Source organism: Lagenorhynchus albirostris, chromosome 1 (genome assembly GCF_949774975.1).
Source record: "Lagenorhynchus albirostris chromosome 1, mLagAlb1.1, whole genome shotgun sequence".
Classification (NCBI taxonomy): domain Eukaryota; kingdom Metazoa; phylum Chordata; class Mammalia; order Artiodactyla; family Delphinidae; genus Lagenorhynchus; species Lagenorhynchus albirostris.
In genome coordinates, this window is record NC_083095.1 from 129,719,618 (window position 1) to 129,747,113 (window position 27,496).

General features: G+C 36.5%; 1 protein-coding gene across 1 annotated transcript in view; it reads right to left on the minus strand.

Annotated features, from left to right (window-relative positions):
• Nucleotides 1-27,496, minus strand: part of MYO9A (myosin IXA) — a 266,091-nt gene that overhangs the window by 218,080 nt on the left and 20,515 nt on the right. Inside the window, exon 2 of the mRNA XM_060153325.1 lies at nt 431-1,344. Within this exon, the coding sequence (XP_060009308.1) occupies nt 431-1,270 (840 nt within the window). The 5' untranslated portion in view covers nt 1,271-1,344. The remainder of the gene's footprint in view (nt 1-430; nt 1,345-27,496) is intronic.

A 27,496-nucleotide genomic window follows, 5' to 3' on the forward strand; every position in this document is an offset into this window, starting at 1 on the left:
TTCCCATATTCTCTGCATTTTCAAAAATGAACCCTTAGAATTTCAATCTTAGGCACAGATTTTAAGGCTGCAAAGATAAAAATATATTGACAAGACTATATTCCCCAACTACCTATTTCCACAATCCAATACAGACAGGAGTCCTGCCCCTGCTATCTCCCTTTACAGGGGGATATATCTGACTCCAATCAACTTTCCTTTGCATCCTTTGAAATGGCCCAAAGACATCCTTTGAAAAAAATATTGCCACTGTCACACCTTTCAATCTTCCACACTGCCTTTTTTTGGTTTCCTATCTTCCAGTTTTCCTTGATAACTAAAAATGATGTCTATACTTCTATTTAGTTTGATTTCATTTTCTCACATCTAACAAATTTTAATTTTTTTGAAGATATATTTAAGAGTAAGAAAAGTATTTCTACACACTTACCTCAAGTACTGGTCCAGCTCCAAGAATAATTTGTTCCACTCCACTGGCAAATCCTTTCTGACTGAGGGCAGTAAGGTGATGAATAAGAAAGTTTGTGCTTTGAGTCTTCCCAGAACCACTCTCTCCTGAAATCACGATGCACTGATTCCTTTTGCGCTGAAGCATGGCATGATAAGCTACATCAGCCACAGCATAAATGTGAGGCTCAAGTTTTCCCAACTGGTGGTTATCATACATTTTGACATATTTGGGGTTATAAATAGGAAGAAACTTGAATGGGTTAATAGCTATTAGAATACTGCCAACATAGGTGTAAATTTTTTCATGCTTAAAGCGATTTCGTAGGTTTTCTAAGAGAGTTTTCTCATTCAAATCAGGTAAGCTACATAAATCATCAAAATCTTTTTGTTGAGGCTGTGGAAGAAAACCCCGTTCCATCATCCTGCGACGTTCTTCTGTTACCCGTAGCCATGACTGAAGACTACCATAATGGATTGATCCATCAAGGTTTTTTTCTCTCAGAAGAAAACGGTAGTCCTCTCCACTCAGGCGATTTTCCAGAGCCATTCGGGGCCACAACATCATTCGCTGAACTGGACAGTCTGTTGGATTGAGTATCCATTCTTCTCCACCAAATTCTTTTACCTCTGCTAGAACGTAACATTTTGTTTTGTCAAGATGAAGTCTGTTTATAAGAGAGTCAATCACCTCAGCAGCTGTGGAGTTTTTTCTGGCAGGAATTGGACAGTAGATTGTCCCTTCTGAAATTGTCCCAGGATATATACGTAATGTATGTTCATTATCCTCAAAGCGTCGTCTTCCTCCATCATTTATATTCATATTGGATCCTGTCCCATCAGCATGGATAGTATGTGTTCAAGACTGCACAAATCATTTTCGTGGCAAAAGAACTGCTGCAACATAAAAGATGTGAAACATTAAGGAGTCACATTACACAGTCACTGCTTTCTGAAGCTCAAAAAAAGGAGGCTTAACAATCAAGTTGATTACACCTTTTAGGACAAAAAATCCTAACTCTTCTCTTAGTATAAGAACCGTTCTTGAAGACAGTCTCGTTGAGATCACATAATATTTCATACTATTGTCCAAATCTGTACACTTCCCAAAACAGCCAAAATTTTTTCAGTCTTTTGTTATATTAATAATTCCAAACCCAAAGAGTAAAAATAAAAATTAATTTGTCCTCTACTATCTTGAATGTTTCTAAGGTACCTGGGAATAGAATCAAGTTCTTTCCTTATATATGAAAAGAGCCTCACTGAAGACTGGCTTAAGATGGACAGAACAGTCACACAAATTTTATCACCCCACACCCAAAAGCTCTTAAGGTTAAAGCAAAACCGAGAAAGAGTGCATCAATAGAGCAAAAATTTGTGAAATTAAAAACAGTAAGAAGATGAGATCAGATAAACAGAAATTAAACTAGATGAAGTTATAACCAAGAAAACAATGAGAGAAACCTGCTATAGAACAGACATATTTTCAAGGACTTCTGGACTCTGCCTCCCTTAAGGTGAAGATGTAAAGGGAGCAACAAAATTGATCCTGCCCCTGGCTTGCTGAACAAAGCTGACAAAATTATACAACTAGGCACCATTACAAATTTTATTCAACCTTCCCTTTTCCTTCAATGCTGCCTTTTTATCTAACTTTATTTCATTTCTTACAAGTATTCTGCATACCCTCCAATTTTCTCAAACCCCACATATATCACACCTCTGAAAGAATGATTTCAACTTTTATACCTAACTGAGAAAACAGTGATTTCTTTTAAATGACTTCCCCAACTCAAAATGTATTCCTATTTTTATCTCATCTCTGTTCTTCCATTTCTGTCTACAGAGAAAATGTTCCAGATCCTTCCCGTTTCTTAGCATCTCCATCAGTATCTTGCCCCATCAAAAAACAGCTCCCAGGGCTTCCCTGGTGGCACAGTGGTTGAGAGTCCGCCTGCCGATGCAGGGGACACGGGTTCGTGCCCCGGTCTGGGATGATCCCACATTCCGCGGAGCGGCTGAGCCCGTGAGCCATGGTCGCTGAGCCTGCGCGTCCGGAGCCTGTGCTCCACAGCGGGAGGGGCCCCAACAGTGAGAGGCCTGCGTACCGAAAAAAAAAAAAACAGCTCCCATATGCTATCCATCTTTCCTTTTTCACTTATTGCATCCTTTAACATATAGATGCTGTTATTTTTTTAAAAAAGAAAAATACCTTCAGTTGCTTCTCTCAGACTACTACACTACTTTTGTCAAAGTCCTCTCTAATGAAAATACTCTGTTTACCTTTTTCCTAGATGATCTTTCAAAAGCAGAGAATACTATAGAACATATAAAAACCAGTCATAAATCTACTACCCAAATTCACCGTTTGAAAACTGATGTAATCACTCCAGATTATTTTATAAACAAACAAAATATTAGAGAGATAATTAACGCTCCTTCCTTTGCTCTGCAGAGGTAACCATTATCCTGAGGTTGGTATTATTCCCATACATGCTTTTATATTTTTACTACATATGTGGGTCCCCATAAATTATAGATAGTATTGTTTCCAATTTTTAAGCTTTAAAAAAATTGCTATACCAAATAGTCTGCATCTCACTGTAACTTAACATTGTCTTTCCTATTTATAAATGCTGATACATGTAACGTTCATTAATTGCCAAGCAATATGACATGGTATGTTGGCTCATTAATTGGAACAAATGTACCACTCTAGTGGGAGATGCTGATAATGGGTGAGGCTATGCATATGTGGGGGCAGGCAGGGGATGTACGGGAAATCTCTCTACTTTCCACTCAATTTTGCTGTAAACCTAACACTGTCCTAAAAAATAAAGTCTATTTTTCAAAAACTCCCATTGTATGCTTATACTACAATTTATCTATCTACTATTAATTAAACCACAATTTATCAATCTACTACACTAAATCCTTCCATTGAACGCTTAAAATGTTTCCAGTATTACACTATTAAAGCAATGCTGCAATTCTCATACATGTCTCTTCATGTACCTTTGCTAGAATTTCTCTGGACTGTAGACCTAAGAGTGAAATTGCTGGGTTTTAAGCAAAACCTTCAACTTTACTAGATATTAACAAAATGCTCTCCAAAGCAGTTGTACCAACTGACTATTTCACAGCCGGTGTAGGAAGAGCTCATGTTTCTCTGACTCCTTACCAAAAGTCAGTATTGTCAGACTTGAGTTTGTGCCAATATAAGAAATATAAAAAGGTATTTCATTACTTCAATTTGTATTTCCTTCGTGACTAGTAAGGAGGGGCAACACTTATCCTATCATTTGCCATTGGGGCTATGATTGTTTATTCATTTTCCCCTTTTGACTTGTCTTTTCTTTATTAATTTGAATGATTTTTCATATATCCTGGATATTAATCAATTTCAGCTGAATGAGTGACAAATATCTCCTACCATTCTGTAGCTTATCTTTCTATTTTGTTCATGTTGCCTTTTGTTGTAGAGAAGTTTTATTTTTAATAAATTTATCAATATTTTACAGGTTATTTCTTTTTTAAGAAGCAACATTAACAACAATTGCAGTTAACTCTTATGTGCTTATCTGTACTAGTCATTTTTCTAAGCATTGCACATGGATTATTTAATCCTCACAATTCCTCCCTCAGGGTTGTTTTTATCATCATCATCCTCATTTTACAAATGAGAAAACACAGAAATTTTATAGAACTTGACCAAATGTAATAAAGTTGAGATTTGAAGCAGGCAGTCTGGCTCTAAAACCTACATACTATTATCTCCCGGTATCGTTTTTTAAAATCCTCCTTTATCCTAAGGATATAAAGTTATTATCTTTTCTTCTAAAAGGCCTAAGTTTTGCTTTTCTTACGTAGGTCTTTTAACACATACAGAACTTATTTTCATGTATGCTGTGAGATAGGGCTTGTAATTATTTTCAAGTCAATTCAGATTAGCAAATGAACCAGCATCACAATGAAGAGTCTAATCTTTCCCCACTGACTTATAATGCCACCTCTGTCATGTGGCAAATTCCAGATAAGTATCAATCTGTTCTGGGCTCTGTATTGTTTTCCACTAGTCTATTTATCCATCAATAAGCCTGTCTTACCTATTACTGCTCTATTATAAGTTTTGATATCTGGAGGGCATACCACCTCAATTTGTTCCTCTTTAATGTTACTTTGGTTATGTTCTATAAAAATTTTAAGATCAGCATATCAACTACAATAAAAAACCTTTTGGCGTTTTGATGGACATTGCAATGATTTTACAGATTAATACTGGAAAAGACTGACATCCTACTGACTTCCCATTCATGAACACCATGTGTTATCTTTAATCACACTGTTTTCACTTCTAAGGTTTCTGTCATTTTCATACAATGTTGGGTTTTTCTTAACATCTTTATTGGCGTATAATTGCTTTACAATGGTGTGTTAGTTTCTGCTTTACAACAAAGTGAATCAGTTATACATATACATATGTTCCCATATCTCTTCCCTCTTGCATCTCCCTCCCACCCTCCCCATCGCACCCCTCTAGGTGGTGACAAACCACTGAGCCGATCTCCCTGTGCTATGCAGCTGCTTCCCACTCGCTACCTATTTTACGTTTGGTAGTGTATATATGTCCATGCCTCTCTCTCACTTTGTCACAGCTTACCCTTCCCCCTCCCCATATCCTCAAGTCCATTCTCTAGCAGGTCTATGTCCTTATTCCTGTCTTACCCCTAGGTTCTTCATGACTTTTTTTTTCCCTTAGATTCCATATATATATGTGTTAGCATACAGTATTTGTTTTTCTCTTTCTGACTTACTCCACTCTGTATGTCATATAGTTTTTAGAGATACTACTCACTTACTTACCTCCTTGAAAATCCTAAATAATATATAATCTGATACTTTTCAGACTCATATTTTAATGTCATCAGCGTGAACTGCTCTTCTGATTGTTGATTTTATTTCTTATGTTTCTCAGCATTAGATGACTTAATTTGTTTGAGAACTTAGCTTTAGAGGTGAACTTTTTGATGGAAGACTTTTGTTTTTCATACCAGCATTTACTAAGAACCCACTATTTACTACTTTTTTTAAACAAAGCCACAATACCATTAATCACACCTTTAAAAATTAATATTTTTTAATACGACTGGTCAGTGTGTGATTTCCCCAGTTATCTCATAAATATTTTTCTTACAGTTGGCCTATTCAAATCAGGAGATCTGTCCTGCAGTAACAGTAAGAATATGCTCTAAGCTAGGAGGTTTCTAGCTGTAAAGCTATGTTTGTGTTCCCCTGAATCCGTAGGGATAAAGCCTCGTATAAACTGTGGCTTCTGGCAATAGAAAGCAGCAAAGCTATTCCTTACAGTCATGCAGGCTGTGCTGTGTACTATTTCAGGAGATGCACTGCATAACTGTAGTCTGATCTATAAAGGTGAATAATATGGCAGCCCCAGGGGATTTCTCTGGCAGTCCAGTGGTTAAGAATCCGTGCTCTCAATGCAGGAGACACAGGTTCGATACCTGGTCGGGGAATTAAGATCTTGCATGCTGCACGGCATGGCCAAAAAAAAAAAAAAAAAGGCAGCCCCAGAGCTAAACTCAGAAATACCTTTTTCAATAGAGGAGCCCTACCTACCCTGGCCCATGGTTACCAACAGTGAGCCCAATTCCAATGACACTTCCACATTATCTCAGAGGCCAAAACCTCAGATGCTTTCCCTGCAAGCTCCCAGACATAAGCCCCAGTCACTGCTTTGTGTTCTATTCTCTTTCCAAAATAGAAATGCTTACCTTTTTGAGCCCCATTTATGTCAATTCAGTTTTCTCTTTTTGTTACTTTATCAGTCTTTGCTTTGTGTTTAGAAAGAAGGGGTTGCCTCAAAATATCACTCGCAGGGAATTCCCTGGCAGTCCAGTGGTTAGGACTCTGAGTTCCCACTGCAGGGGGCCCCAGTTCGATCCCTGATTGGGGAACTAAGATCCCGCAAGCTGCGCAGCATGGCCAAAAAATATTTTTTTAATTAAAAAAAAAATCACTCTTAAATACATCTTGACAGCAATCCGTGAGTGTTTATCAGAATCATCTAGGGAAATTTTAAAAATATACATTTCTAGGCCCAATAATGGTTCTGAGGTTGGGACAACTAGGCAATTGTTTTGTTGCTGGTCCAGAGAACAGCATTTGGGAATCAGTGGTCTATATATCCACTTTCCACTCCCTTACCACTCTTTCCACATAGCAAGCTACTGCCAATGTTCTTTAAAAACGTCACCAATTACCATAACGTTGCCAAATCCAAAGGTCTTTTCTCAAGCCTCATCTTAACACACCACACTGTAGCGTTTGACTAATGTGGCCATCTTCTCATTCTTAAAACTGCCCTCACATGACAATTCTTTTTCTTGTAATCTTCCTGATAGGTTGATTCTTTTTCTGAATCAATCTTACAGTTCCTCTTCCACTACCTCACTTTAAAGATAAAAATATTCTCCCAGTTTCTGGTCTCAACCCAGTGCTCATCTATCTGGATGATAACATCTAGTCCTCTATAATTTATACTGTTTCCTATTACCTATGGATGCTTTTGCACTACAGTGGCAGAACTGAGCAGTTATGACAGAGACCATATAGTCCACAAAGCCAAAAATGTCTATTATGAGGCCCTTAAAAGAAAACATTTGCCAACCCCTATTCTAGGATAACCACTAAAAAAAATAGGGAAAAAGTATAACTTCACAACTAGTAGAATGAAAATACGGCATGATAAAAAATAATCAATATAAAGGAGGGCAAGGGGGGCATTTAGAACAGATGGAGCAAATGGAAAGCGTACTAAATATATAAGTACCTGTATTAAGTGTGAATGCTCCAGTTAAAAGACAAAGATTGCCAGAGCAGATTTTTAAAATCCACCTCTGTGCTGTTTTCAATAGACACACATGTATAATATGAGGATACAGAACCTGAAAGTTAAAAAAAATAAAAAAGAAGATATACCATGTAAATTCTAGCCAAAAGAAAGTTGGTATAATCAAAATAACTTCAAGCAAAACGGAAAAAGAAAGTTGAGTTAAATATCTCTAAGGCCCTTTATAGCCCTTACATACTGTAAGACTAGGTTTACACCTGAGACAAAGGTCTCAGGATATCACTGGTGACCCTGAAAAGTAGAAAATAGAAAAGGACTGTAAGAAGTTAAACAGGAAGTGACAGATTGGCAAGTAGACTAGCAGGTGTTGCTCATATCAAAGGAGAAGAAGTATGAGTGAAATGTTTACTAGGGGGTTCGGCAGCACACCTTTATGGTTATAAATAGAATCAAGCAGAGAAAAAGGAACTGAGAACTTAAAAAAATGAAGGTCTGATGAGCCAAGGTTCTTTGGTAAGCAAGACAAAATAAGATTTAGGTCAAAGGCAGACAGGTAACTCTCACAGAAAGAAAAAACACTTTTTCTGAAAGAATTAAAAAAACAAAAAAAAAAGGATGGGTTGAGGAACAGCTTTTCAGGTAAGATGTGACAAGAGTGCATGTTAGGGACTTCCCTGGCGCTCCAGTGGTTAAGACTTCACCTTCCAAAGCAGGGGGTGGGGGTTTGATCCCTGGTTGGGGAACTAAGATCCCACATGCCTCGCGGCCAAAATACCAAAACGTAAAACAGAAGCAATATTGTAACAAATTCAATATAAAGACTTAAAAAAAAAAAGTACATGTTAGCTGATATTTATCACTAGATAGGCTATAGGAGCCCAATTTTGTTTAATATTTATTTTTTAATTTTATTTATTTGGTTGTGCTGGGTCTTGGTTGCAGCAGGCGTGCTCCTTAGTTGCAGCTTGCAGGCTCCTTAGTTGCGGCATGCATGTGGGATCTAGTTCCCCGACCAGGGATCGAACCCAGGCTCCCTGCATTGGGAGCGTGGAGTCTTAACCACTGCGCCACCAGAGAAGTCCCAGCCCAATTTTAACCTATAGTATATCAGTACCAACTAAAAGCCAAATTTGGTGCTGAAAGAAAAAACATCTTGTAGTATTTCAACTAAAGAAAGGGTGATGGAAAAAATGAGTCATCGTATGACACACTATAGCATAGGTATACGGACATCTATTGGTTTAGTCTGTCCCGTAAGTAATCTATACCTTCTTCTGGTGAAAGTAATGTGTTTTCCTTTGAAGAACTACTCCTCCTCCCTTGTCATATGACACAGTTTGAATGGACTGACCTCACCCCCCACTTAGTTGTGACCCTCACCCCCCACTTAGTTGTGACCCAGGCCCAGCCAATCAGTTTATTCCATTCCCCCTAGTGACAGTGGCTGCTTACTGAGATTCCCTATTGGAAATATGCTGTAACTATTAGGAAAGAAGCATTTTTTTTCCGCTACTAGGGCTGCTAATCTAGAAGAATGTAAATCTAGAGCTATTGGCAGTCGTCTTCTCTGAATGCATAGAAGAAGCCTCTCTGCAGTAAAAGAAATGAACTAACTCAACACACAGCAAAACCTTATCAACACTGAGCCACTGAATCCAGCTGTGCCTCAGATAAACTCAACCACTGAACCTCTTGTTAAGTGTGCCAATCAATTCCTTTTTATTCCCTGAGCCACTCTGAGTTGGGTTTTTCTGTTCTCTGTCAACAAAAGAACCCACTACAACAGGTTTAGTATAATATCCTTTGATAATATAGGCATCCCTTGTTATACAAATTCCTCATATCCAAAATCTCACAATCTAAACTCAGGAACCAAATATATTTGAATACACTTCTGGATACTTCCTTCACTATCATGCTATTTGCTATCCACTTGCATAACCAAATAAATTCAAATAAGGCAGTACCCCCCTGGACATCCAAATCCACTATCAAAACTGAAGAATTAAACAGATTTAGATAGTGAAGGATACTTGCAATGCCAACCATGCAGAAATATGGCAAGGGATGTACAATATAACGTCAAATGAAAAAAACATAAACTACAAAATTGTATATAAAAGTATACATATATATAAAATGAACCACAATATTAGGCTTTGGGGAAATCGTCAAATTTTCCTTTTATAATGTTCACCAAAATTAAGTCTGACATGCATTACTTCATTTGAGTTGAACAGCAATTCTCTGAGACAGGAAACAAACTATTACCTTTCAAAATAGAAAATTAAGGCTTAAAGAGCAAAAAAAAAAATCTATAAAATTGATGATAAATATTTCAAATCAGCAGAGAAAAATGGATTACTCAATAATGATATGGGGATAAATGACTAATTTTAAAAATAAAATAAAACTATGCATATTAGGAATTACTGGCACTTATATAGCGTCAGATATTGCTATATTTTTCATAAAGAAAATTATTTAATATTCTTTTTATGCCCTATCCCAAAGTAGTTATTTCAAAAGTACATGCTAACAGAGAAAAACAATGTGGTGAGACAGTTGCTGTGGTCAGTAGGGTGTGGTTCAGAATAGGCTAGCTTATGACATCCACTGGACTGAGTTAGAAGAGACTAATTATAGAGGAAAACTATGGTGAAGGAAACAGAGTTCGGAATACAGTTTCCTTTAAATCAGAAGTTCAGCAAAAAAAAAGATAAAAAGAAATAACTAAAGATTTTTAATGCAGTGTTCTGTCTTTGTGCTAATAAAACTTAATTTTCAAAAAATATGCATTGTTGCTTTTACTTTTTTATCAAAGTTATTTTTCAAGAATAAAAAAGAAGTGTCCTTTCTCTTTATACTTGCTTTATCATAGGGATCTATTTATGAACGTTAGCAAGCAGGATCATATATTATCACTCAGTGACAAGAGGACTGGAAGGACAGAATCAGGCAAACGTATATCTGAAAAATAAAAATCCAGCTTTGTTACAGCTTCACTCAAAGCAAGAGCCTCACCAGTACATTTTGAAAGAAGAACATTCTACTATCAAGGTAGGGTCCATTTGAGAAAACATTATTGATTTGTGCACTGCTATAAATTTCATGGTGAGAGAGCTATTAAACATTTTGAACTTATTTTAGAAAAATGACTCCGGGAAAGTGGTACTCAAGAGCTAATATTCATGTTTCTTCATTTTTTAGTACTTACAACTGAAATGTTCTACAAATAAATATATTTATTACCATACTAATGTATAATCACATACGGACACACCTTGGAGATATTGCAGTTTTCGGTTCCAGACCACCACAATAAAGTGAATATCACAATAAAGCAAGTCACAAAGATTTTTTTGGTTTCCCGTTGCTATAAAAGTTATGTTTACTCTATACTATAGTCTATTAAGTGTGCAACAGCATTATGTCTAAAAAATGTACAGACCTCAATTAAAAACTACTTTATTGCTAAAAAAAAGTGCTAACCATCACTGAAGCTTTCAGCAAGTTGTAATCTTTTTGCTGGTGGAGGGTCTTCCCTCAATGCTGATGGCTGCTGATCGATCACAGTGGTAGTTTCTGAAGGTTGGGGTGACTATGGCAACTTCTTAAAATAAGACAACAATGAGGTCTGCTGCATCGATTGACTTCCTTTCATGAACGATTTCTCTGTAGCATGCAATGCTGTTTGACAGCATTTTACCCACAGAACTTCTTTCAAAATTGGAGTCAATCCTCTCAAATCCTGCCACTGCTCTATCAACTAAGTTTATGTAATGTTCTGAATCCTCTGTTATCATTTCAATAATCTTCACAGTATCTTCACCAGGAGTAGATTCCACCTCAAGAAACCACTTTTTGTTCATCCATAAGAAACAACTCCTCAGCCAATCAAGCTTCACCATGAAATTGCAGCAATTCAGTCACATCCTCAGATTCCACTTCTAATTCTAATTCTCTTGCTATTTCTACCACATCTGCAATTACTTCCTCTGTTGAAGTGCTGAACCTCTCAAAGTCATCCATGAGGGTTGGAATCTGATTCTTCCAAACTTCTGTGTTGACATCTTCTCATGAATCACAAATGGTCTCAATAGCATCTACAATGCTGAATCATTTCCAGAAGGTTTTCAAATGACTTTTCCCAGAACCATCAGAGGAAATCACTATGACAGCTAGAGCCTTATGAAATGTTTTTCTTAAATAATAAGACTTGAAAGTCACAATTACACCTTGATCTGCAGAATGGACGTTGTGTAGGGGGCATGAAAACAACATTAATCTCATACATCCCTATCAGAGCCCTTAGATGACCAGGTGCACTGTCAGTGAGCAGTAATATTTTGAAAAGAATCTTTTTTTCTGAGCAGGTCTCAACAGTGGACTTAAAATATTCAGTAACCCATGTTATAAACAGATGTGACAGCATCCAGCCTTTGTTGTTCCATTTTAGAGAACAGGCAGAGTAGATTTACCATAATTCTCAAAGGCCCCAGAATTTCTGGAATGGTAAATAAGCACTGGGCTTCAACTTCAAGTCACCAGCTGCATTAACCCTTAACAAGAGTCAGCCTGTCCTTTGAAAACAGGCATTGACTTCTCCTCTCTAGCTATGAAAGTTCTAGATGGCATCTTCCTCCAATAGAAGGCTATTTCACCTACATTGAAAATCTGTTGTTTAGCATAGCGACCTTCATTAATTACCTTAGCTAGATTTTCTGGATAACTTGGTGCAAATTCTACATGAGCACTTGCTGCTTTGCTTTGCACTTTTATGTTATGGAGACAGCTTCTTTTCTTAAACCTCATGAACCAACCTCTGCTAGCTTCAAACTTTTCTTCTGCTGCTTCCTCACCTCTCTTAGCCATCACAGAATTGAAGAGAGTTAGGGCCATGCTCTGGATTGGCCTTTGTTTTAAAGGAATTGTAACTGGTTTGATCTTCTATCCATACCCCTAAAACTTTCTCCATATCAGCAATAATGCTATTTTGCTTTCTTATTTGTGATGTTTACTGGAGTAGCACTTTTAATTTCCTTCAAGAACTTTTCTTTTGCAATCGCAACTTGGCTAACTGGCACAAGAGGCTTAGCTTTCAGCCTATCTCAGCTTTTCGACATGCCTTCCTCGCTTAGCTTAGTCATTTCTAGCTCTTGATTTAAAGTGAGAGACGTGCGACCCTGCCTTTCACTTGAACACTTAGAAGCTACTGTAGGGTTATTAATTGGCGTAATTTCAATATTTTTATATCTCAGGGAATCGGAAGGCCTGAGGAGAGGAAAAGAGACGGGGGGAACGTCCAATCGGTGAAGCAGCCAGAACACATACAACATATGCCGATTAGTTCATTGTCTTGTGTGGGCGTGGTTGTGGCGCCCCAAAACAATTACAATAGTGACATCAAAGGTCACTGATCACAGAGCACCATAACAAATACAGTAATAATGAAAGTTTGAAATATTGAGAGAATTACCAAAATGTGACTCAGAAACAAAGTGAGCACATGCTGTTGGAAAAATGGTACCAATAAACTTGCTTTAATGCAGTGGCCACTTCAATTTGTAAAAAATTCAGTATCTGTGAAGCACAATAAAGCAAAGTGCCATGAAATTAGGTACGTATGGGTTTTCCCTGGTGGCACAGTGGTTGAGAGTCCGCCTGCTGATGCAGGGGACACGGATTCTTGCCCCGGTCCGGGAAGATCCCACATGCCGCGGAGCAGCTGGGCCCGTGAGCCATGGCCGCTGAGCCTGAGCGTCTGGAGCCTGTGCTCCACAACAGGAGAGGCCACAGCAGTGAGAGGCCCACGTACCGCAAAAAAAAAAAAAAAAAAAAATTAGGTACTTATGTATATAAACATACATGTAACTTATTTAGATATGCAAATATTTGTAAACTACGCAAACTATGTGTTTTGTAATGATTTTTTCTTGCAAAGGTCCCCAAATACTTTTTTGCTGAGTGAAAAAAAAACAGATACAAAAAGATACATACTAAATTATCCAATTTATATGAAGTTCACAAACAGACAAAATAAATCTATGGTTATAAACTTCAGAAGCATGATTCTCTTTAGGGGAGAAGGAGTTTTGGAGGCAGGGCATGAAAGGAAGCCTTATGGAGTTTTATAAACATTCTGTATCTTGATTTAGATGGTACATAAGCAGGTATATACCTAGAATTTTTAAACTGTGATCACTGAATACTTGTGCACTTGCTATATGCTACATCTCAATAAAAAAAGAGGAAAGGGACTTCCCTGGTGGCACAGTGGTTAAGAATCCGCCTGCCAACGCAGGGGACATGGGTTCGAGCCCTGGTCCGTGAAGATCCCAGATACCGCGGAACAACTGAGCCCATGCGCCACAACTACTGAGCCTGCGCTCTAGAGCTGGCAAGCCACAACTACTAAGCCCACGTGCCACAACTACCGAAGCCTATGTGCCTAGAGCCCATGCTCCACAACAAGAGAAGCCACCACAATGAGAAGCCCACGCACCGCAATGAAGAGTAGACCCCACTCGCTGCAACTAGAGAAAGCCCACGCGCAGCAATGAAGACCCAACACAGCCAAAAATAAATAAAATTTTTTTAAAAAAAGAGGAAAAACTTTAGCATAAATAATGAGATTGGTTATTTGAAGTTAAAATGGTATTCCATGTAATAAATATCAGTCTGATATTGCAGTTACTACTGCTAAGTTAATAATGTCTCAAAATTACACTTACCATAATCTCTAAATACCTTGAGGAAGTGGAAAATTAGCATCTAAATATTATTCTGAAGATTTATTTTTTTATTGAAGTATAGTTGATTTAAAATATTATATGAGTTTCAGGCATATAATCACATAGTGATTCAACATTTTTATAGTTAAATTATATAATAAGAGCTATATGTCCCTGTGCTATACAATATATCCTTGTCGCTTGTTTATTTTATTTATTTATTTTGCCATACCACACAGCATGCGGGATCTTAGCTCCCCCTGGCCAGGGATCGAACCCGTGCCCCTGCATTGGAAGTGCAGATTCTTAACCACTGGACCACCAGGGAAGTCCCATTGTTTATTTATTTTATACACAGTGGTTTGTATCTCTTAATCCCATACCTCTATCTTCCTCCCATCCACCATGGTAACCGCTAGTAGTTCTCTATATCTGTGAGTCTGTTTCTGTTATATACATCGGTTTGTTTTATTTTTTAGATCCCACATATAAGTGATAATATAAAGTACTGTCTTTCTCTGTCTGACTTATTTCACTAAGCATAATACCCTCTAGGTCCATTCACATTGTTGCTAATGCCAGTATTTCATTCTCTTTCATGACTGAGTAACATTCCATCATATATATAAACCACATCTTCTTTAGCCATTCATCTGTTGATAGACACTTAGGTTGCTTCCACAACTTGGCTATTGTAAATAATACTGCTATGAACATTGGGATGTATGTACCTTTTCAAATTAGTGTTTTCATTTTCTTTGTATATATACCCAGGGGTGAAACTGCTAGATCATAAGGCAGTTATTTTTTTAGTTTTTTGAGAATCCTCCATACTGTTTTCCATAGTGGCTGCACCAATTTACAATCCCACCACAGTGCACTAGGGTTCCCTTTACTCCACATCCTTGCTAACATTTACAGACTTTATTATTTTTTTGGCTGCGTTGGGTCTTCATTGCTGTGTGCAGGCTTTCTCTAGTTGCGGTGAGTGGGGACTACTCTTCCTTGTGGTGTGCGGGCTTCTCATCGCAGTGGCTTCTCTTGTTGTGGAGCACAGGCTCTAAGCATGCAGGCTTCAGTAGTTGTGGCACACAGGCTCAGTAGTTGTGGTGCACGGGCTTAGTTGCGCCACGGCATGTGGGATCTTCCCAGACCAGGGCTCGAACCTGTGCCCCTGCATTGGCAGGTGGATTCATAACCACTGCGCCACCAGGGAAGTCCTATAGACTTTTTGATGATAGTTATTTTCACAGGTAGGAGGTGGCACTTCATTGTCTTTTCTTTAATTTTTAAATTAATTTTTTTTGGACTATAGTTGCTTTACAATGTTGTTAGTTTCTGCTGTACAGTAAAGTGAATCAGTTACACATACCTCATTGTGGTTTTGATTTGCATTTCTCTAATGATTAGCAATGTTGAGCATTTTTTCATTTGCCTCTTGGACATCTGTACATCTTCTTTGGGAAAATGTCTATTCAGGTCTTCTGCCCATTTTTTAATCGAGTTGTATTTTTTTGATATTGAGTTATATGAGCTGTTTATATATTTTGGTTATTAACCCCTTATCAGTCATATCATCTGCAAACATTTTGTCCCATTCAGTAGGTTGTCTTTTCATTTTATCAATGATTTCCTTTGCTATGCAAAAGCTTTTAAGTTTAATTAGGTCCCATTTGTTTGTTTTTGCTTTGGTTTCTTTTGCCTTAGGTGACAAATCCAAAACAATATTGCTATGATTCATGACAAAGAGTGTTCTGCTTATGTTCTTTTTTAGGAGTTTTATGGTTTCAGGTCTTACATTCAGGTCTTCAACCCATTTTGAGTTCATTTTTGTATATGGTGTAAGGGAATGTTCTAATTTCATTCTTTTACATGTAGCTGCCCTGCCTTCCCAGCACCACTTATTGAAGAGTCTGTCTTTTCTCCATTGTATATTCTTGGCTCCTCTGTCGTAGATTAATTGACCATAGTGTGTGGGTTTATTTCTGGGCTCTCTATTCTGTTCCACTGATCTATGAGTCTGTTTCTGTGCCAGTACCATGTTGTTTTGATTACTGTAGCTTTGTAATATAGTCTGAAGTCTGGGCACGTGATAACTCCAGATTTATTCTTTTTTTTCAAGATTGTTTCAGCAATTGGGCATCTCTTGTGGTTCCCAAAGATTTATTTTTTTTAATGTTACACTTGATGTTGAAAAACACAGGTTTGAACTGTGCAGATCCACTGATGTGCAGACTTTTTTTCAACAGTAAATACTACAGTACTATATGACCCAAAGTTGGTTGACTCCACAGAAATGGAACCACAGATATGGAGGAATCACAGATATGGAGGATGAACTATACCCTAGGACACGAATTTTCAACTGCACAGAGGGTCAGCACCCCTAAGCCCCATGTTATTCAAGGGTCAACTGTATTTTAAGAGTTTCAAAATAATGGACCTTTTGCCATTCTACAGGGACACCATGTGAAGACTAGACTATAACCAAAACATGAATCTTAAACAACTTAAAATCTCTCCCTCTACAAGATAAATTTCGATTCTTTGTAAAATTACATTTTTTTCTTAATATACCAACATAATATGAATGGAGTACTTATGAAGCGCCTGTGCTTTATATATTTAATTAATAAAATTTCAGAAACTTCTAAATGTCTATTTATTCCAATAAAAATCTTTTAAGGCTATAAAAAATGTATATTGTTTTACTCAGCAAATTTTCTACTCTATAGAAACTCCCTCAAATTTACTCATAGTTACAAAACAATGCATAGTTTGACAGAAAAACTAAGAATCCTACAATTTTTTAGAATTCTTAATGAAAACACAAAAATCCTATTTGTATATAGACAAGAAAACTATAAGTGACTTTTTCTAGTCATTTATGTTGAAGTTTCCTTTTACTAGGTCAATGATATTTGCCTACACGATTATCAAATCATCTTTCCATGCTCCTCATGGACAGAAACCTGTATTTCAAACAGCTTTCCCCCTAGGCTCCCATTCTCTAAATAAACGATTAAGTGAACATGCATTTAGTGACTCCTATGAGCTCAGGAATGTGTTCTACATCTCAACAGTACTTCACTTCTCCGAAGTGAAATTCCATAACATTTCCTTTATTTCATTCATAGCTTTAAGAAAAATATCTCCTCTTTATTGAGAACATATAGTTAGACACTGTGCTGTGTGTTTTATATGTATTACCTCATTTAATGAGAAATGTACACTATTATCCTCATTTACAGATGAAGAAACCAATTCCAGAGAGGTTATATGATGTTCCCAAGATAATATAATCAGTACATGGATGATCTGGAGTTAGAAGCCAGGCCCCAATTTCTCAAACAATTTGCTTAGCAACTTAGCACAAATAAGAAATATGATAATAATTAATAATAATAGCAATAAACACTCATATAGCATTTACTATGTGCTTAAATCACTTAATCCTCATAACAATCCTAATTAAATGTATACTATTATTATCCCTGTTTTACAAATGAAGAATTTGAAGCACATGGAGGTTGCCACTTGTCTAAGGTTATAGGTTAGTAAATGGCAGAGCCAAGATTTGGACCTCAGTGGTCTAGCCATAGAATTTGGGTTCTTAACTACTATGCTACTTTGCCTGTCATAAACTGCCTTACATTATAGTTGATAAGGGACATATCATATTTTCTCTATGAAATCATAAGCTTTTAGAGAACAGAGATCAAGTCTCAGCATTAGGTTTTCTCTGACATAGGGACTAGGGTCCTAAGGAAGGCTTCTTTGCAATAGTAATGTTTGAGCTTAGCCTTGCCAATGAACTCCAAATGGTATATCTAATTGCTCAGTTCATATTTGGTAGTCTCCCCTACTAGTCTATAGGCTTGTTAAGGGCAGAGTATTTCTTTGTCTTTATATCTGCTACACAACGTTTAGTACCTAGTAGAAACTCAAAAAATGTCTGTTGAATAAATACGTGAAACAAAGGGCTGTACCTCATGATGCCCCCATCAACAGAATCAATAATATAATAGAGGTTCATAAGCAATTATATAATTTGTGATAAACCACTATCCGGCTGTTAAAGTAGACAGGAGAGTAGGAAAAGAATGTAATAAAGAGTAGAAACATATATTACTTATAGCCAGCAGTAAATACGGGAATAAGCAAAACAAAGAGAGACTTTGTCTTTTTCTTAATTTACATATTTACAAATTTTTATTTCTTTCAAGATATCCTTCATTTGAGCACCTCTCCCTTTGACTTTCAACGATAATCAGATACTAGGGAAGTTCATCTACAGGTTGATCCACTTAGGAGCTCCATAGATGTCTGCATATTTTGGAGATCTTGTTGACAAGATATACTCAATCACTACAAAATGCACATCAAAATACTGAGACTCAGCATCACTTTCCACATGCTTAAGTTTGTGCAACCAAAATTCAGCACTTATTTTGGCCTTGGAATCTTTCAACTCTACTATACTTTGTCTATGGAACACATCCTTTTGTAATATGATATCCTCCAGGTACTTAGTGGCCTTTCAGATGTGCATACTCTCAAGCACTTGAATAGTTTCACAGGTATACTTTAAACTCAGATTTGAGTCCTCCATATTTTGAGGGGCTTTCAGAAGCAGTAGATCCTTTGAACAGACTATCTCTTCTTGTCCACTTTGAAAGAAGTCCACAGACTCTTCAGTCTTTGTCCCTACTACATTTTTTATCTGTCCTACTTTTCTATCCTTTTAACAATGATTCTAATGTTCCTTTTATTAACTATTGTTGCTCGATTCCTTCATTCCAGACAACTTAGCCAACTTGCCAAAACTCTTCAACAATTAAACACTCTGAGAACAAAAAAAAAATTACCAAGGAAACAAATGAACAAAGTAATTTTTTATAGCTAGAAGTTCTTTTCCTGTGAAGGGCCAGATAGTAAATATTTTATGCTTTGTGGATCACATATAGCCTTTGTCACATACTCAGGTTTTTTGTGGTTTTCTTTCGCTCTTTTAAAGGTTCAAAAATGTAAAAACCATTTTTAGCTTTCAGACAATACAAAAACAGGCCACCTGCCGGATTTGGCCTGTGGGCAGTAGTTTGTCTATCATTATACTAGAGGGCTTAAGTGTGTTATTTTAGTTATCAGTAGCATTCAGGGAGCTTCTGGGAGGTGGTAAGAAGCCTACAGGACAATGAAGGAGCCAACTATTCTAACATATGGGAGAAATGCTCGAAGCTAAGAGGAATAGGTAGTGCAAAATCAGAAACAAACTTGGCATGGTTGAGGAACAGAAAAGAGCTTAGTGTGGCTGAAGCAAAGTATTCAAAGAGGAAAATGATCAGAGATGAGGTCAGAGGTAGAAAGGGACCGGATTGTATAGTACCTTGCAGTCTGGGATTTTATTCTAAACGTAATAGAAAGCCTAGGGTATTGTATTGTATTGTTTTGTTTTGTTTTTATATACAGGGAATGATACAACCTGATTTATGTTTTTAAAAGATTATTCCACTTGCTTGAAAGAAAGTGGATTAAAGGACAGAGGGAGGAAGGGGCAGAAGCAGGGAGACCAGTTAGGAGGTTGTCGTAGTAGCCCGGGCAAAAGATAATGGTTGATGGATAGAGTAGTAGCAATGGTGACAGAAAGACGTAGACAGATTGGGTATGCATTCTGGACTCACTGATGGATTAGATGTGGGAACAAAGACAACACCCTGGTTTATCTGACTGAAAGTAACCAGGTAAACAGTGGTTCTATCTACTAAAATGGGGAAAAGGGAGTATAATAGGTTTGTTTACATTCATTTGTTGATGCTGTTTTGTTGTTGTTTGGGAGGGAGGGGGGAATATGGCTTAGATTGCCTTTGGCCATATTAACTCTAAAATACCTAGAGGATAGGCAAGAGGAAATATCATGTAAGCAAATGGATATACAAGTCTGTAAAAGAAATGAGAATAGGACTAGAGATCTGGTACTTATTAGCATATGGATGGCATCTGAAGCAATCAGACTAGATGAACTCACACACACAGGCTGCAGATAGAGGAAAAAAAACTATGACCAAGCCCTTTGGTCACCAATGTTTAGTGGTCCAGCAGAGAAAAAATGAGAGTCAAAAATAGAGCAGCTAATGACTTAAAAACACAGAGCAGTAACAGTAGTAGTAATAATAGTAATAATGGTTAACCCTTAGAATACTTATTATGTGCCAAACTATTCATTTGAGTCATTAAATCTTAGAACAACTTTGTGAAGGTAAGCCCTATTATCTCCATCTTCCAATGAGGAAACTGAAGAACACAGGATAAACAGCCTCCTCTAGATGATACATCTAAGTAGAGGAAAACCACCAGACACATGAAGGGTCATGAAAAGAGAAGTATTTCAAGAAGCAGCACATGAAGTCAGATAAAGATAAGAGAAATGACCTATGGATATGAAACCACAGAAATCATTTGTGAACATTTCTGTGTTTGATTCATGATTGTAGCTAGTTGAGTCTGGGAATGTACCTCAATTTCCTCATAGGGTTAGTGTGACAGATAGTTAACATATGAAAAGAATTTAAAACAATATCTGGCACATAGTAACAGCATATAAGTTTTGGCAGGTATTATTATTATTATTGAGCATCCCATTACATACCCGTTACCTGAAGCAGGCATCTTATCTTTCCTATTATAAATTATTCATGGTTAGTAACCTATTTTTATAGTATCCTCTAATAATATGAATATTTAAGACATTGTGGATATATAGGAACCACTTATTCCCAGAAGTTAAAGCTAAACCACTGCTGACCACCTGTTGGGTATGACCTTGCATTAAGTCAGCATTTACCTCTAAAGACCATAAGACCTATAACAGATCAACAACTTGCAACATTTGCCTCAGATACTTTAAAGTCATTTAAGTGGCTCCTGTAACTAGGATGAATCAGAAAGTGTACCTGACTCAACCAATTGACCATTGCAATTATCAGGGTTTATGGAACATCGAAAAATCATAACCAAGTAATGCATTTGGCAACAGCCATTAGATCTAGGCATAACCCCTGCTCTAGTAAATTTATTCCATAGATCCAGCGTAGTGTTTTGAGATATACATCTCAAGGGAATCTAAATTAAAATATCAATGACAATCTCAGAACTGAAAGAAGAAATTTAGATTAGGAAGAGCCACACTTTGAAATAAACAAATACATAAACTATAGCTGGGATTAACTGTTTAGCAATGGTTCACCATGGCAATGATTTTATAGGAAAAGCCCCCTGGAGAGTTAAAGACAGCTAATGCAAAGTAGCTGTGTGACCTGGGACAAGCTATTTAATTGGCAGTTATTATTGACTGCCATTTAATCATGGCAGGGGTTTGCAAACTTTTTGCATAAACGGATAGACAGTAAATATGTTAAACTTTGCAGGTCATAAGGTCTCTTTCCCAAATACTCAACTCTGCCCTTGTAACACAAAAACAGACATAAACAAAATTTTATCCTCATAACACCTGGCTTTTACTCATAAAAGCTGAAATCCAGGAAAAAAATGAACTGATGAAAAGTTAGATTTGACTAGCCATTCCTGTCCAATTATAATAAAAAATAAACATGCTCCATATCGTTTATATCATCTTCAATGGAAACAAAAAGGAAAGCAAAGCTTAAGGCACTTGGACATGCCAGCAAATTTGTCGATACTGCTAAGGAATTAATAGAACACCACTTCTTCAACTGTGTAAATGAAGAAACTACTAAAATTTCTAACGAATTTTTAACTCAACTAATAAAATAACATCATGTTGAGGCTTCCTCTTCTAATTAGAATATATAAGATCATAAAAGAGAGTCATCCCCACCATAAATTAAAGGAAAAAATCTGGACAAACTACTAAAAGTTAGACAAAATTAATTTTTTAAACCCATCAGAAAGCTGAGAACACAAAGAAGTCTAAAAAAACTCAAATCCATAGAGGGACAAGCCATTTTCAGGTAAAGAAACAAGTGACCAGTTTCAACTCTAATGCCATGGTGAGCAAAGGGGCAAACAACTCTATCAACCAATAAGATGGACTGAAATCCAGAGGAATCCCACAGCAGAACAAATCAACACAACCTAAAAATTCTTCCCCAGGAAGGTTTCAGAGAGTATGGAGCAGCACGCATAAACTTAGGGGTAGACTAGGAGGGCAAAGTGGGATCTTCTGGAGAGTGGTAAGCCAAGTGCAGGGCTATAAAGAGATCTCTAGAATCTAGCTGTACTTAAATTCCAAGCTCTGTTGTAGGGTGGAGATTGAATCCATCCTCAAAACACTGGAAACCAAAATTAACTATAATCCAGCCCATTTATAATTCAATTCTATGTCAGAATGAAGACATTAGCCCTTAACCCTTTTGGTCTATCTGAGGAGTTAGCATGCTTTATTCCAGGAGGAAGCAGTTATAAACTTCATTCTATCTGTTCTTTTTACATATAATATTCACATGCAATAAAAATTAATGGACATTCAAAGAATCATGAAAATGTGACCAACAGGCAAGGGAAAAAATTCAAAACAAACCTACACATGACCCAGATGTGGGAGTTAGCAAAAACTTTAAAATAAATCTTATAAATACATGTTTGAGAAAAATATGGATTTAATATATTTCAGCAGAGAAATGAAAACACTGGGGGAAAAAAAGAGCCAAATGGAAATTCTCAAACTAAAAAAAAAAAATTCAATATCTGAAACAAAAAGTTCACTGAATAGGCCTGACAATAAACAAGATATAGAAAAGATCACTGAATGCAAGAAATCAATAGAAATTATCCAACTAAAGCATAGGAAAAAAAAAGTACAGGATTAGAGTCAGATATCTGTTAAGTAATATCAAACAGTCTGGAAAGAGATGAAAAAGAGAATAGGGTAGACGACATATTTGAAAAGAAACTGGCAGAATTTTTTCAAAATTGATGTAAAAGTAAGTCCACAGGTCCAAAAAACTCAGCAAACCCCAAGCAAAATAAATACAAAGAAAACTGCACTTAGGTACATCATAGTAAAACTTCTTAAAATCAAAAATAGGGACCTCACTGGTGGTCCAGTGGGTAGGACTCCACACTCCCAATGCAGGGGGCCTGGGTTCAATCCCTAGTCGGGAAACTAGATCCCGCATGCATGCTGCAACTAAGAAGCCTGCAGGCCGCAACTAAGAAGTCTGCATGCTGCAACCAGAAGATCACTCGTGCTGCAACTAAGACCCAGCGCAGCCAAAATAAATAAATTAATTAATTAATTAAAATAAATCTTTAAAAAATCAAAAATAAAGAAAAAATCTTTAAAATATCCAAAGAAAGGACAATTTACATTCAGGTTAACAACAAGAATGACAGCTGACTTTTCATCAAAAACAATAAAAGCTAGAAGATAACAGATAATGTATTTCAACTGCTGAAAGAAAAAAAAAAACTGTCAACCTAGAATTCTAAACCTTGCAAGAAATATCCTTTAAAGATGAATGTTAAAATAAAGATATTTTCAGACAAACAAAAGCTGAAAGAACTCATCACCAGCAGATATACAAGAAATACTAAAGGAATTTCTTCAGACTCAAAAGAAAATAATCTCAAATGGAAGTCTGGATCTGCAGGAAAAAATGAAGAGTACCAGAAAATATTGGGAACAAAAAAGGTATGTCCACTCTCACCACTTCTGTTCAATGCTGTACTGGAGGTAGTAGCCAGTGCCATGAAGCAAGAAAAAGAACTGAAGGCATAAAGATTGAGAAGGAAGTAAAACTATCTTTATCCTCAGATAACAGGACCATACACAGAGAATCCAATTTAATTTACCAAGTTCAAATGACACAAAGTCAATATATACAAATCAAGTAAACTCTAACTACTAATACAACAAAATTGGAAAAATGAAATTTAAAAATACCATCTACAACAGAATCAAAAAACAACAAACACTTAGCAGTGAAGTTAGCAAAAAGGTGTGAAAGACCTCTAAAATGAAAACTATGAAACTTTGCTCAAATAAATTAAAGACAATCTCAATAAACATAGAGCTACACCATGTTCAAGAAAAGGAAGACTCAATATTATTAAGAAACAAACCTTCCCCAGATTAATCTATAGATTCCACACAATCCCAATCAAAATCCCAGCAAGTTATTTTGTGGATATCGACATACTGATTATAAAGTTTAAATGGAAAGCAAAAGACCCAGAAGAGCCAACATAATATTGAAGGAGAAACACAAGGTTGGAGAATCAAACTACAGGACTTCAAGACTTACTATAAAGCTACAGTAATCAAGACAGTTGGTATTGCTAAAAGAATGGACAAATAGATCAATGGAACACAAAAGAAAGCCCAGATATAGACAAATATAGTCGACAGATCTTTAACAAAGGAGCAGAGGCAATTTGATGGAGAAAGGATAGTCTTTTCAACAAATGGTGCTGGAATACACTATTTACAATAGCCAGGACATGGAAGCAACCTAAATGACCATCAACAGAGGAATGGATAAAGATGTGGTACATATATACAATGGAGTATTGTTCAACCATGAGAAAGAATGAAATAATGCCATTTGCAGCAACATGGATGGACCTAGAGATTGTCATACTGAGTGAATTAAGTCAGACAGAGAAAGACAAATATCATATGACATCGCTTATATGTGGAATCTAAAAAAATGGTACAAATAAACTTATTTACAAAACAAAATAGAGTCACAGATGTAGAAAACAAACTTATGGTTACCAAGGGGGAAAAGGAGGGGAGGGATAAATTGGGAGATCAGGATTGAAATATATACACTACTATATATAAAATTGATAACTAATAAGAACTTACTGTATAGCACAGGGAAGTCTACTCAATATTCTGTAATGAGCTATATGGGAAAAGAATCTAAAACAGAGTGGATATATGTATAGTATAACTGATTCACTCTGCTGCACAGCAGAAACTAACACAACATTGTAAATCAACTATACTTCAATAAAAATCAATTTTTAAAAAATGGTGCTGAAATAAATGGACATCTACATGCAGGAAAAAAAAGAGTGTAGATATAAACCTCATGCCTTGTACAAAAATTTACTCAAAATGGGTCACAGACCTAACTATAAAACAAAAACTATAAAATTCCTAGAAGACAGCATAGGGGGAAACCTAGATAACCTTGAGTTTCGTGATGACTTTTTTTTTTAATTTATTTATTTTAATTTATTTATTTTTGGCTGCATTGGGTCTTTGTTGCTGTGCGCAGGCTTTCTCTAGTTGCAGCGAGCGGGGGCTACTCTTCGTTGTGACGCGCGGGCTTCTCATTGCGGTGGCTTGTCTTGTTGCAGAGCACGGGCTCTAGGCGCGTGGGCTTCGGTAGTTGTGGCATGTGGGCTCAGTAGTTGTGGCGCACAGGCTTAGTTGCTCTGTGGCATGTGGGATCTTCCCGGACCAGGGCTCGAACCCGTGTCACCTGCACTGGCAGGTGGATTCTTAACCACTGCAACACCAGGGAAGTCCTGGTAATGACTTTTTAAATACAATATCAAGTCACAGAAAAAAAAAAAAAAAGACAGTTGGACTTCATTAAAATCAAATATTGCTCTACAAAAGACACTTAAAAAAATGAAAAGACAAGCCACAGACTGGGGAAAAAAATCTTTGCAAAACACATATCTGATAAAGGACTGGTATCTGAACTACATAAAGTACTCTTAGAAACCTAACAACAAGGAAACAAACAATCCAATTAAGGTGGAAAAACAGGTAAAAGATCTAGACACTCACCAAAGAAGATAAACAGATGGCAAATAGGCATCTAAAAAGATGCTCAACATCATATGTTATTAGAGAATTGAAAATCAAAACAATGAGATAGTTTAACACACCTATTAGAATGGCAAAAAAACAAAACAATGTCAACACCAAATGCTAGTGAGAATGTAGAGCAACAGGAATTCTCATTCACTGCTGGTGGAAATGCAAAACAGTATAGTTTTGCAGTTTTCTTACAAACTAAACATACTCTTACCATACAATCCAGCAATCACACTCCTTCGTATTTACCCAAATGAGTTGAAAACTTATGTCCAAACAAAAAACTGGACACCAATGTGCATGGCAGCTTTATTCAAAACTGCCAAAACTTGGAAGTAACCGAGATGTTCTTCAAAAGGTGAATGGGTAAACAAACTATGGTACCTATACAATGTATTACTAGTCAGTAATAAAGAGAAATGAGCTATCAAGCCATGAAAATACACAGAGGAACCTTGAATGTATATTACTAAGTGAAAGAATCCAATCTGAAAAGGCTTCATACTATATGACTTCAATTATATGATATTCTGGAAAAGGCAAAAATATAAAGACAGTAAAAATATCAGTGGTTGCCAGGGGTTCAGAGGAGGGATGGAGGAATGAATAGATGAATGAAGCCCAGGAGATTTTAGGACAGTGAAATTATTTGGTATACTATAATGGTGGGGAAACCCCACAGAATGTACAACAAAAAGAATGAACCTTAATGTAAACTATGGACTCCAATTAATAATAATAATGTACCAATACTGGCTTATCGTTTGTAACTAACAGACCACACTAATGCAAGATGTTAATAATAGAGGAAACTGGAGGGATAGGGTGAAGAGATGTATGGGAATTCTGTACTTTCTGCTTAATTTTTCTGTAAACCTAAAAATGCTTTTAAAAAAAAGTCTATTAATTAAAAATAAATTTGTAACAAATTTATATAAAGTCATCAACCTGTAAACTCTAAGATTCAGTCACTTTAATCCATGTAAATCATACCTTAATTTTCAAAAATGAAATAAATGGTTCCTTAGAACTCTTATTTGAAAATGCATATAGAACAAAGGACATATACATTTATGTGTTTTACAACAAGATGATATATGTTCTACAAGTGCATATATATGCATGTAAGTAAATACATAGATAACTATCTGAAAAAACATGTACCAAACTGCAAGAGCAGCGCTAGGGAGCTAATCATATGGGAAAACAGCACTACTGTGAAGGGAAAAGGATGGAAGGATGGGGGTGGGGGTACACCTAAATCTGTGTCTCTTAATCTCTATTCAGAAAATCTACATTAATTTTTTAAATTGGCTATTTCTAGGTTTTAAATGCAGGCTTCAGAATTTGAAGAAAAATTTCAAAATGTTTTCTAAATCTTTAAGAATAAACAGGCTTGGAGTAAATTAACATTGGACGTAGATCTTTATTTTAAAAGATTTCCACACCCATAAGGAATTTTAATTCACTCAACTGTGACTGACCACACTAGGAACAAGTACTATTGGCTGATTCCTAGTTTATCAATAATTCCATCCCTACAATGACTACAGTACTTCCACTGCACCCTCCTCTTTCACTACTTAGCTGACTCCTAGACCCCTCCCCCCTCAAAAAAAACCCACA